The sequence below is a fragment of the Musca domestica genome, unplaced genomic scaffold (assembly GCF_030504385.1).
Source record: "Musca domestica strain aabys unplaced genomic scaffold, Musca_domestica.polishedcontigs.V.1.1 4, whole genome shotgun sequence".
Lineage (NCBI taxonomy): Eukaryota > Metazoa > Arthropoda > Insecta > Diptera > Muscidae > Musca > Musca domestica.
Genome location: NW_026712328.1, coordinates 23,787,586 through 23,801,224, shown reverse-complemented (window position 1 = coordinate 23,801,224; position 13,639 = coordinate 23,787,586). Strand labels below are relative to the sequence as shown.

The 13,639-nt window shown below is 34.9% G+C and overlaps 2 protein-coding genes across 7 annotated transcripts in view; both read left to right on the top strand.

Annotated features, from left to right (window-relative positions):
• The window catches only part of LOC101889617 (complexin), a 636,740-nt gene that overhangs the window by 270,895 nt on the left and 352,206 nt on the right, over positions 1 to 13,639 (top strand). The window lies entirely within an intron of this gene.
• Positions 10,616 to 13,006, top strand: LOC105262273 (uncharacterized). The gene has a single exon (XM_059126677.1). The coding sequence runs from the start codon at positions 10,616 to 10,618 to the stop codon at positions 13,004 to 13,006; it is 2,391 nt and encodes a 796-aa protein (XP_058982660.1).

Sequence of the window (13,639 nt, the reverse complement as noted above, 5' to 3'; positions counted from 1 at the left end):
AAATAGACAAAGGGCGAACTTCTGGCTTTTAATGCTGATTTCGTTGACGAATATAGCCAAATATCGTAGACAAGCAAATCATATAGATGCGTCAAAATTTGGAGATCAGAGGGTCATCTTGTTTTTTAGATGATCGCAAAATATTTAGGGGTTCAAATGGACCAAAAACAGAAAACAATTCCTGATCACACAATTGTAGCTATTCGACACGCCTGAGAAGAGCGTTAATGACATGGATTAATTTTACCATTTTGGATGACCATTGGATTTTATTTAGCTGTAAAATGGACCACAACGACTAACAGCAGACGGAGTGCGTAAATATTGGGAAAATGTCCCTGGTCAAAAAGCTAAGGGTAATATCTGGGCAGTGCACAGTGACATAATTTCAAAAGCGAAATCTTCCAAAATGGATTTGGACATAAGAGGGCTTCTAACACGTTGTGGTGTTGTAGGGTATCACATGATCGGCCCCGTACGTCTATAGCCGCTGTTTTTCAAATGTTTATTATAGTGTGAGGGTTTGCGTCCCCTTTCATATTCCTTTTTATTAAAAAGCAACCCTCAACAATTTTGAAGATAATTAAAAAGTAATTTCGAATTTTTGGGAGCTAATAATAAAACAGGCGGGATAGGTGGCAGAATTAGTTTATCGATGTATCCAGTATTCACACTAAACTTTTGAAAAATATATTACTTCTTTTTCCTTTTATCTTTGAATTATTGCGCATTTTATTAGATTTATAAGTATCAGAACTTGTGACGTTTTATAGAGGAGGTACCAGAATAATGCACAAAATCGGATATTCCCTTTGCTTTCAATACGGTAAATTATTATACCCTCCACCTTGGAAAGGAGGGTATATTAAATTTGTCATTCCGTGTGTAACATCCATAAATATTCCTTTTAGACCCCATAATGTATATATATTCATAATTAGCTTAAAATTCTACTTGGATTTAACGATGTGTGTTAGCCTGCCTGTCTGTTGAAATCACGGTACAGGCCACATTATTTGACGCAGAGCGTCAATATTTAGCAGAATTATTTGTATTGTGTCTAGGATGGTTGGTATTGAAAATGAGATATATCTGTCCACATTTTGGTATAGTCCCTATATAACGGTACCTCCGGATATTCAGAATTTTGATTATTTTTGCAAAATTTCTTACGGATTTGTCTGAAAATTGGTATTTGTTGGTCATAATGGGTTCCAACTCCGGTGGCGAAACATTGCATGTATAGGTCCACGCTTTGGTAGTGCCCCCATATAACTGTATTTCCCGATATTCGGTATTTTGATGGTTTTTGTCACATTTTTCATGGATTTGTCGAATAATTGGAATTTATTGGTCATAATAGGTTCTAGCTCATTTGGCGAAACATTGTATATATAGGCCCACGTTTTTCTATAGCCCTATATAGCAGTACCTCCCAATATTCGGTATTTTGATGATTTTTGCCACATTTTCCCACGAATATGTCTAAAAATTGGTATTTGTGGGTCATAATTGGTTCTAATGTTTCCTTTATCCTAAGGTAGAGGGTATTAAAAGTTCGGCCCGACATTCCGTAGATTAATATTAGCAAAAGGATTTATTTTACATTTAAGAAGAATCAGTATTTTTGTTCTTCACTTTAATATCGCTTGCACGTAACCTTTTCCAATCACACCAAGAAATCAGATACCACACGACACAGAGGTGAAAGCCACTTACACCACCATGGAATGTTTATACCTCAAGAATGGCTGGACCGATTTTGACAAATTTTGTCAATTTAGAATGACCTTTAGGCGTAAAAGATTAAAATCTAAAAAAATTGCATAAAAGGATGCTAATAATGATGTTAATATAGATATTGTGGTATTTTGTGACATTTTTTTTTATTTTTTCATATTTTTTTTCGCATGCGATTTTTTTCAATTTGATTATGATAATAATAGTGTTAATATTGAAGTGCATATTTTATAATATTTTCCACCTTACAACACAGGTTGTGGATATTATATACTGATTACAATTATCGTCCGATCCTGACGAAAATTTTCACGATGGTAGGGTTAGGCTCAGAAGGGCTAGGCCTATTGTTTTCAAATATGTCCGCGATATATTTGGGGGTTGAAATGGACCAGCTACTATAAATGTTTCTGATTTTGCAGCCGTTATATAGGTCATAAATAGAAACCAAAAGACACGAAATCTCGCATAAAGTTAGAGTTTAAGACAGCGGGTAGAATGGAGTACTATTTTTGTGTGAAAAAAATACCAACAGGCGATATCCAAAATAGACAAAGGGCGAACTTCTGGCTTTTAATGCTGATTTCGTTGACGAATATAGCCAAATATCGTAGACAAGCAAATCATATAGATGCGTCAAAATTTGGAGATCAGAGGGTCATCTTGTTTTTTAGATGATCGCAAAATATTTAGGGGTTCAAATGGACCAAAAACAGAAAACAATTCCTGATCACACAATTGTAGCTATTCGACACGCCTGAGAAGAGCGTTAATGACATGGATTAATTTTACCATTTTGGATGACCATTGGATTTTATTTAGCTGTAAAATGGACCACAACGACTAACAGCAGACGGAGTGCGTAAATATTGGGAAAATGTCCCTGGTCAAAAAGCTAAGGGTAATATCTGGGCAGTGCACAGTGACATAATTTCAAAAGCGAAATCTTCCAAAATGGATTTGGACATAAGAGGGCTTCTAACACGTTGTGGTGTTGTAGGGTATCACATGATCGGCCCCGTACGTCTATAGCCGCTGTTTTTCAAATGTTTATTATAGTGTGAGGGTTTGCGTCCCCTTTCATATTCCTTTTTATTAAAAAGCAACCCTCAACAATTTTGAAGATAATTAAAAAGTAATTTCGAATTTTTGGGAGCTAATAATAAAACAGGCGGGATAGGTGGCAGAATTAGTTTATCGATGTATCCAGTATTCACACTAAACTTTTGAAAAATATATTACTTCTTTTTCCTTTTATCTTTGAATTATTGCGCATTTTATTAGATTTATAAGTATCAGAACTTGTGACGTTTTATAGAGGAGGTACCAGAATAATGCACAAAATCGGATATTCCCTTTGCTTTCAATACGGTAAATTATTATACCCTCCACCTTGGAAAGGAGGGTATATTAAATTTGTCATTCCGTGTGTAACATCCATAAATATTCCTTTTAGACCCCATAATGTATATATATTCATAATTAGCTTAAAATTCTACTTGGATTTAACGATGTGTGTTAGCCTGCCTGTCTGTTGAAATCACGGTACAGGCCACATTATTTAACGCAGAGCGTCAATATTTAGCAGAATTATTTGTATTGTGTCTAGGATGGTTGGTATTGAAAATGAGATATATCTGTCCACATTTGGTATAGTCCCTATATAACGGTACCTCCGGATATTCAGAATTTTGATTATTTTTGCAAAATTTCTTACGGATTTGTCTGAAAATTGGTATTTGTTGGTCATAATGGGTTCCAACTCCGGTGGCGAAACATTGCATGTATAGGTCCACGCTTTGGTAGTGCCCCCATATAACTGTATTTCCCGATATTCGGTATTTTGATGGTTTTTGTCACATTTTTCATGGATTTGTCGAATAATTGGAATTTATTGGTCATAATAGGTTCTAGCTCATTTGGCGAAACATTGTATATATAGGCCCACGTTTTTCTATAGCCCTATATAGCAGTACCTCCCAATATTCGGTATTTTGATGATTTTTGCCACATTTTCCCACGAATATGTCTAAAAATTGGTATTTGTGGGTCATAATTGGTTCTAATGTTTCCTTTATCCTAAGGTAGAGGGTATTAAAAGTTCGGCCCGACATTCCGTAGATTAATATTAGCAAAAGGATTTATTTTACATTTAAGAAGAATCAGTATTTTTGTTCTTCACTTTAATATCGCTTGCACGTAACCTTTTCCAATCACACCAAGAAATCAGATACCACACGACACAGAGGTGAAAGCCACTTACACCACCATGGGAATCCTAAATATTGTACGTACGTACATACTGATGATTGGTCGTATTACCTTGCTTCCTTACGGCTCACAGTTAGCTGATTGCATGTTGTTGCATGGAGAGAGATACTTTCGAACGAACCCACATGCATTCCCATTTGCTCTGTTGTCTTGCAACGGATATGTCAAGTAGCCGACACACACGAAAGGTTAAATGTACAAAGTCTTGACTGGTAACACGAGCATAACAAGAAAAAAAATGGAAACAAAACAACAGAAGAAGTTAATAAAACTACCAAACGACAGATAGTCAACTGAAGTACTGCTACAAATGCACTTTGAGTCCACCTTCATTTCTTCTTCCATGCAGAGGGGAACTTCTGTTGCCATGACAACAAAAGCCTGCTTCTATTGCATAAAGACATTTTTCCGGTGAATCGTTCGTAATAGATGTACGCAAGTAAAATTACTGACGCCTGTAACTGTAACTATGTTTGGTTTTTTAATATAAAATAATGAGAGTTCGTGTAAAAGTACGTTACAAATTTAGGAAATCGCGTTTGATTTGTGTTTGTTCTTTTAAGATAAACATGTGTAGAGCGTATAAAATGATTCACAAGCGTGTTTTATAGTAACAATGTTTTATGGTAACATTACAACATGATGATCCCTGTTATAATTCCTGCTACACAACATAAATCAGACGTCGATAGGAAGGTTATGAAACATGTTTGTAGCTTGAAAATAATTGGTCAAAAGGTCTTTTAGACCTTGCAGCCTCTCTTCACTAGATTTGTACCAAACTAGTTCTAACTAAGGAACAAGCAACTGCTTGGACTCAGCTCATTTGTATGAAAACTCTGCGTATGGGTGATATGAAGTATATGAAATCACTCATACTTTTAGGAAGTGGTGTACTGAATTAGTAACTAGACTGAGACAACTCTACTCCTCACTCATCAGTTTGACACGACTCTACTCCTCTCAGCGATAATCGTTTCCATTCAATAGTTTGGTTCTCTTCAAGGAATTGGAGCTCAATATAGCTTAATAACTTACTTGTACTCCCCTCGAACCTTCGTAGTCTCGATGATATTTTGCATTTGTAATTTATTAATAAGTACTTAACCCTGTTGCCAGGCATTAATTCTGTAAGTCAAATTGAAAAAAAAAAATAAAAAAAAAAATCTATAGAAAATATGACAAAAATTGCAAAAAAAAAATGGAACAAAAGATATTCACTTTTTTATTGGTATATTTTTTTCGCGATTTTCTTAGATTTTATTCTTTTCTGGCAAGAGATTATTCCGAATTGATGGGAATTGTGAAAGTCGGCCCAGCGATTCTTGACATATAAGCAGAACAAAAAAGATCTATTTTTTTACATTATTTTGTATATCCGATTTTTTTGGCTATCAGCATCACTTTAATGGTCAGAAGTGACCTTTTAATGTATTTGTTATTTGGCTGGGATTAAAAATGTTCGCGGTTTAGTGGACATTTTCATATTTTCTTACATAAAAGTTGGGGTCTATTTTACCAGCTAAATGTTGTCCGATGGCCTCCGAAATTGGTAGGCTTCTGACCAGTTCTAAACTCTAACTCCATGTAGATTTTAGGGAAATTTTCTATTTTGGTCCATTTCAACCTCTTAATATATTTCAATCATCTCCATAAACAATAGGGTTCTATTCAGACCCATATCTTTTTATATATATACGATATCTTGGATATTAGCATCAGTGTTACGGTAAAAAGTGGCATTTTCGTGTATTTGAGGAATTTAAAACCTTCACAGTTTAATAGAATTTTTTTTACATAAAAGCTATGGTCTATTTCATTCTATATATATGTTACCATCCAAATTGGTAAGTTTCTGCCCAGCATTAAAATCTAGCCCTATGCAAAATGCCGAATGTCTATTATTCTATAATTGTGACATCTAAAGCAACTGCAAAATCAAGAAATAAATTATTTAAATATTTTGCGATCATCTCCAAAAACAATAGGCTTCTATTCTAACCTTAACACCACCTCCAAGCAAAATTTTGATAAGGATCGGGCTATAATTGCGACCTTTAACATGATTACAATTTAAAATAGATCGGCGAGATAGGAAGGTCAGCTCGGCGAGATGGGAAGATCTATAACAAGCTTATAATATCCCAACACATAGTGTTGTATAATATTTCCATTTAATTTCGTTTTATTTTTAAAATACGAGACAGATGTCCAACTTGTGGAAATATCATGAATCTCGGATTTGCTACAATATGTGCGCATTTAAGAATTTGCCTTCAAACACCTTCTGGTCAAAAATTGTGAAGTTATCGATGGAAAGGATGATATTCGGTAAAAAGTTTGTATATTTCTAAAAATATTTTTTCAATAGAAATGGCGAATTATTAAATAGTATTTTTTATTATTTCGTAGATTCTTGTTCTGAAATCTTGGAAAAATATCATATCCTGGCAGTTAAACTAAGGATTTTTATGAGTTTATGACCAAAAATCGAAGATTTTTTAAGAAAAATCATTCCCAAAAATTTTGGATTTTTTTTTTCATTTTCATATTTCTTGATAAAACATAGTGAAACTTTATTACGACTAGTTTAAGTTGAAGCTACCTTTAAAAAAAACTATAAATTAGAATATTTGGTAGCATATCTTCAGTATGCTATAGATTTGGCAGAAATCGGCAGGAAAAAAAAAGATTTACATAAGAGTCGATTGGCAAATTTATATGGATTTTAAAATTTGACTTACCAGCAAAAGGAGATACAATTCGCAATATACAAACATTTATTATATGAAATAAACAGGTTGAAGTAGGGAAACACCGTAGGGTCCCAAAAGTCTAAATTTGGGTTCACTTAATTTGATTTGTCCAAATATAGAGAATTCGAGAGCGATGGAATAACGAGCGATGGTACGAGACACAAAAGATTTATTCACATATTAATGTTGGAGTGCTCAAACGATAGCCACTTGTGATTTTCTAACCAAATATAAGCAGTAAGTTCGGCCGGGCCGAACTTTGAATACCCTCCACCATTTGGAACGAATTAGAAAATTTTCAAAAAAATAAAATCCATTAAAATTAGGAAGGTGCCGATATATGGGGGGATATACGATATTGTGGACCTATCAAGACAAATCTATGTCTGCGTGTAAAGTACTCACAAGGAACTCCTTGTGTGGATTTTCAGAGAATTCCATTGGAAAAAGTGGCTAAAATCATCAAAATACCGAATATAGGGGAGTATCGTTATATGGGGGATATACGATATTGTGGACCTATATAGATAATTCCGTTTCAGGGGTAAAGTGCTCATAAAGAACTCCGTGTGTGGATTTTCAGACAATACGATTGGAAAATGTGGCTCAAATCATCAAAATACCGAATATCGGGGGTACCGTTATATGAGGGCTATACGATATCGTGGACCTGTATGGACAATTCTCCGCCGAGGTATAAAGTACCCACAAGGAACTCCTTGTGTGGATTTTCAGACAATTCCATTGAAAAATGTGGCTAACATCATCGAAATACCGAATATCGGGGGTACCGTTATATGGGGGCTATACGATATCGTGAACCGATATAGCCCATCTTCGAACTTGTCCTGCCTGCAGATAAAAGAGAGATCTGCGAAAAATTTTAGCTTCCTATCTTAATTCGTTTAGACTGTAGCGTGATTACAACAGACGGACAGACAGGGCTAAATCGTCTTAGAATTTTAAGCTGATAAAGAATATATATACTTTGTTGGGTCTAAAATGATTATTTCGATGAGTTACAAATGGAATGACGAACTTAATATACCCTCCATACTTTTTTTGGTGGAGGGTATAAAAAATCACGCTTGAATTCCATCAGGAATAGATTTTTTCCTGCAAAATTCTCACCAAAATGCTTTTGTACGCTTGTAAACAATATAAAGAGCTGTCAATGGAATAATTTTTACAGCTGTCAGACGAGTGGCGTAGAAATGACCGCAGTCTGAATTTGGTTGCAGTTTTCTCATCTCACCAGTATAGTACAATCCGTTATATCTTCCATTTATTGTATTTACGAACAAGATGGATTCAAGCGCATAGACTTGAAATAAAGATTTATGAAAATCTAATGCTTTTTTTAATCTATATCTGAACTGCTAAAGTTCCCATATGTATTTCATCCCATTTATACAATGGATTGCTGTGCAAGATATACTAGTAGAGGTAAAGATACTTCAGTCATATAGTCTGCCCTACCGATTCATTTAATTGTTTACAAATAATATATTTCTTTTACAATAAAAGCACTTATGTCATGCAAAATTAATTAGATTTCGAATTATATTTTTTTTTGGAAAATAAATATTCTATATTCAATATAAAATTCCAGTTTTACATATTAAGTAATAGTTATGTTTTTGGCCTAGGCAATTTGATTTATATCAGACAAGGAAGATGTAGTTTGATTTATATTTGATGAGTCAGGTACACGCATATCTGTACCCACTTACGTACATAAATATTCAATGCGCACCATAAATTCCAAATGCTGCTCGATTCGCTACCATAAATAATAAATATGGCAACGATAGAAGAGACAGTAAAGGGAAATGTTATGTTCAATTGTTGCGATCTTTTGAAGAATGGGTTCTTTAAAAAGCACCTTAATTCAGGCTAGAATAAAAATACACATTTTTTGATAAAACTGAAAAACAACTTTGAAAAGTAAATATGTGTAATTCGGGCATACATACATCTTCGCCCTGTACAATGTTTTTCCAACATTTTGGAATTTTTCAAGTAAAGCATAAAAAAATAAATATTACATTTGAATTCCAGAAATCACATTGAACTTTTGATTGTCTTTTATTGTTGTTCACATTCAGTTCCTGTACAGATATTCACATATGTACTGAGCGGGATGGGAACTGATAGAGCCTTAGAGTTGAACACATTTTTCAGAACTTATTTCGAAGTTGCAAAATTCACATGTTAAAATGTCATTTTACACAAATGTTATTGCATGCGAACACAGAAAAAAGTTCGTGCCATCCATCTGTAAAATACACCTGAGTTGCGACATTAGGGTAACATGTTCAAAGTTTTATTTATGTTCATTTAAATCCCTAACTATTGGCTGGAATCAATATCACATTGGAATTTGATGTTTAACATATCGCTCATTTACTCAAATAGTGGCATACCTCGAAAAAAAAAAATTAATACTTCAAACAATGCGAGAACTTGCAAAAAAAATAAAGAAGTGATATCTAGTCATTCCTTTGCAAATAATTGCTTATCTATATCTATAAAAGAGGAAAATGTTTGTATGTTTGTTTGTTTGTAATTTATGGACTCGAAAACCGCTGAATAGATTTTCCTGAAAATTTCCATATATACTGCAACATCGCCTGAAAGTAACATAGGCTATATACATTTTTGAATTTCCACTTGGAACTGGAGATATAGCATCAGAATCGGAGGTACCTCCCAAAAATTTAAATTTTATATGCACATATCTATTGATTGGTTGAAGATACAGTCTCCAAATTTGGAATACGTAATGGAATTTGGAACAAAAATAAGTTTGAAAAATTATATTGAAAAATTATATTTGGATATAGCTCCCATATATATTTTCGACCGATTTCGTTCATTTGATGCCTCAAACACAATATGAATGTTTGATTCCAATGAAATTTGGAATGTGTGACGGGATTTGATCCGAAAATAAATTTGTCAAATTATATTGAAATCGGTTCAGATTTGTATATAGCTCCCATATATTTGATGCACCAAACACGCTATGTATCCCCAATTTCAATGAAATTTGAAACGTGTGATAGATTTTATCTAAAAAATTGTTTTCCCAAATTATATTGAAATTGGTTAAGATTTGGATATAGCTCCCACATACATTTTCGGCCGATTTCATGTATTTGGTGAACCAAACACGATATGTATTTCCAATTGTAATGAAATTTGGAATGTGTTGCGGAAATTAAAACAAATATACATTCGCCAAATTATATTAAAATCGTTTCAGATTGGGATGTAGCTCTCATATATATTTTCGACCGATTTCATGTATTTTATGCACCATACACGATATGTATGTTCGATTCCAAAGAAATTTGGAATATGTAACGGGATTTTGATTAGAAAATAAATTACTCAAATTATATTAAAATCGGTTCAGATTTGATTATAGCTCAAATATATATACTCAGCCGATTTGATGCACCCAAAGCGAGAGATACAAAATCTAGCACCAGAAAAAAATTGCCAAATTATATTGAAATCAGTTGAGGTTTGGGTATAGCTAACATATATATTTCGGCCGATTTCACACATGTTATGCACTGTTGTAATAAATATACATAACCGAATAACCATTTAGCCATTTAAATTATCACTAATTGAAGTTTATGTGATGTATAAATTAGTAGTGTGTAATTAGTCAGCTCTGAGTGAATTCAATAAAACTGAGTATAGTTCATAAGCAACCGTCAAACCAACCGCTTGTTTTTCCTTTTGGCCTCTCAACAGGTTATGGGCCCAGAGGCATTTAAAAAAAAAAAGTTTAAAGTAATAATTTCGAGATATATAAGTGAGAAGCGATTAAAATGGCATCGGCATTGTCTTTTCCATTTGATAAACTTCGAGGCCGTGAAAACTTTGATACATGGAAGCGGCAGGCAAAATCGTATCTTATATTGAAGAATTCTTGGAAAATTATAGAAAATGGTTTGGCGGTAGACGCAAATGAAAAGGACAAAGAGAATAATGAAAAAGCGTTGGCTGAAATAACCCTGATGGTGGAACCAAGTAATTTTGCGCATATTGCTAAGGCGAAGTCAGCTAAGGAAGCATGGCAGGCGTTGGTGAGTTCCTATGAAGACACGGGCTTAACGAGAAAAGTGGAGCTATTGAAACAACTGGTGCAGCTGAAATTATCTGACTGCGATAACGTCGAAGATTACGTTAATCGGATGATAATGGCATCGATGAAGGTACAACAGGCAGGACTCAAAATTGATGATGAGTTGGTAGCATCCCTTATGTTGGCCGGACTTCCAGAAGAATTTAAGTCATTGGTGCTAGCAGTGGAAAATTCTAAGACACAATTGAATGTGGATATGGTGAAGAATTTGTTACTGCAAGATGCTAAATTCGATGGAATAAAGAAGGAGGACGCCGCATTCATATCAAAGAAGAAATTTATAAAAGGTAAAAAGTTTAGGTGCCATGGTTGTAAAAAGGAGGGTCATTTCATAAGAAATTGTCCGAACAAGAAAAAATTTGAAAATTATAACTGTGCGCAAAAACAGAAAGAGACAGATGATAGACTGCTGTTGACATCTCTTTTTACACCACATGAAATAAATGCAGAAGATTGGTACATCGATTCTGGTGCTACTGCTCACATGACAAATTCAAGATCGCTTTTGTCGAATATTCGCACTACTACTGGGAGAGAAGTAACGGTGGCGAACAACAACACAATGAAGGTTGAATGTGCAGGAGATGTGAGAGTGGTGTTGAATGGTGGTGGCACAAAGACAAATGCAGTTCTAACGAATGTTGAATTTGTTCCATCTCTTTGCACAAATTTGTTGTCTGTAAAACAATTAACGGCGAACGGCAACAAAGTAGTTTTTGAAAAAAATATGTGCACAATTCTTGGAGACGATGGTGTTGTTGTGGCAAAGGCAATTTCGCAGAACAATTTGTACAAGCTGTGTGGTTTAAGTTTTAGAAAAACAAATGCAGCCTTTACCGTGAACAACGATGCAAGTATTTGGCACAGAAGACTTGGGCATATTTGCGATGACACATTAAAGAAAATAAAAGCTGCAAATGAATTAAACTTGAAGGCAAATGGCGAGAAGTGTGAAGTCTGTATTCAAGGTAAACAGTCAAGAGCTTCGTTTAAGGACGAAGGTCACAGAGCTACGGAATTACTAGAACTTGTACACTCTGATGTGATGGGTCCATTTGAACCAAAGTCGTTTTCTGGCGCTCGGTATATTGTTACATTCGTGGACGACTACTCCAGAAAAGTATTCTTAATTCCTATTAAAAATAAATGGAATGTCTTTGAAGCCTTTAAGGACTTTAAGAATATGGCTGAGAATCAGTGTTCCAAGAAGTTAAAGATATTTCGATCAGATAATGGAACTGAGTACGTCAATGCGCCTTTTCAAAAGTTTTTGTCTGACTCTGGAATAATTCATCAGAAAACAGCACCGTACACTCCGCAACAAAATGGTGTGGCGGAAAGATTGAACCGCACCATAATGGATCGAGTACGTTGTATGCTTTTGGATGCTGGACTTAAAAACAAATATTGGGCTGAAGCTTCTGTTACCGCAGCATATATTTTAAACAGAATTCCATGCAGAAAACAATCGAAGAGTCCTGAAGAAATATGGACTAGCAGAGAACAGAATTTGGAGCACCTAAGAGTATTCGGCTGTAAGGCGTTCGTCCATATTCCTAAGCAGAAGAGATCGAAACTTCAAGCCAAGTCAGAAGAATGTATTTTCGTTGGGTATAGTCAAGAGAGTAAGGCGTATCGTTTATTCAATCCGAAGACACAGAAAATAATAATTAGCCGTGATGTTGTATTTGTGGAGAATCAGGTATGTAGAACTGGGACAAATTTTACTAATGAGATTCGAAATACTCTAGTAGAAGTCATCGATGACAACGAAAAGGAGGTGTGTGTAGAAGAACCACAACATGATGGTGCAGCGGAAGTTGTCGAGAATGCCGATGTTTCCATCGACAGCATGAAGGTGGAATTCGACGAGTGGTCCGATGATAATGTGTTGTTTGAAGATGCTGAACAAGAACTCCATAATGATAATAACGATACCGAGATACGTCGGTCAGGAAGGCTAGCTGCAAAGTCACGTGCGAATTATAGTTTTTGTGCTGCAACATTCATTGCAAATGATCCCACTACATTGGAAGAAGCCATGAAGTCAAACAATGTTAAGGAAGTGGCGTAGTGCAATGGATGAGGAGATAATATCTCTTGCACATAACAAAACGTGGGAGCTAGTAGATTTACCCAACGGAAGAAAACCATTGAAATCTAAATGGGTATTTAAAACAAAGGCAGATGGATCCGGATCAAACACTCGATATAAGGCTAGATTAGTGATAAAGGGCTGTAGTCAAACAGAAGGAATCGACTATGAAGAGACATTTGCCCCTGTTGTGCGATACTCATCGATTCGATTTTTGTTGGCACTGGCAGTGAAGTATGACATGCACATCCACCAACTCGACGCAGTAACGGCATTTCTCCATGGTGAACTTAAGGAGGAAATCTACATGAAACAGCCTGAAGGTTACGAAGATGGTACAGATCGAGTTTGTTTGCTGAGAAAAGCGCTTTATGGCCTAAAGCAATCTAGTAGGGTATGGAATAAAACCCTGAACAATGTTTTGTTGAAGTTTGGATTGAAAAGAAGTGAAACTGATCAGTGTGTTTATTATTACCGACAGTCAAATCAGTTTTGTTCGTTGCTATATACGTGGATGACGTATTAATATTTTCAACTGATGTAGATGTCACCAAGAAATTAAAGGAAGAATTATCGACACATTTTCGAATGAAAGATTTGGGACAAGCTACA

Coding starts and splice junctions, on each gene's coding strand:
- LOC105262273 (XM_059126677.1), top strand. CDS start 10,616: ATGGCATCGGCATTGTCTTTTCCATTTGATAAACTTCGAGGCCGTGAA.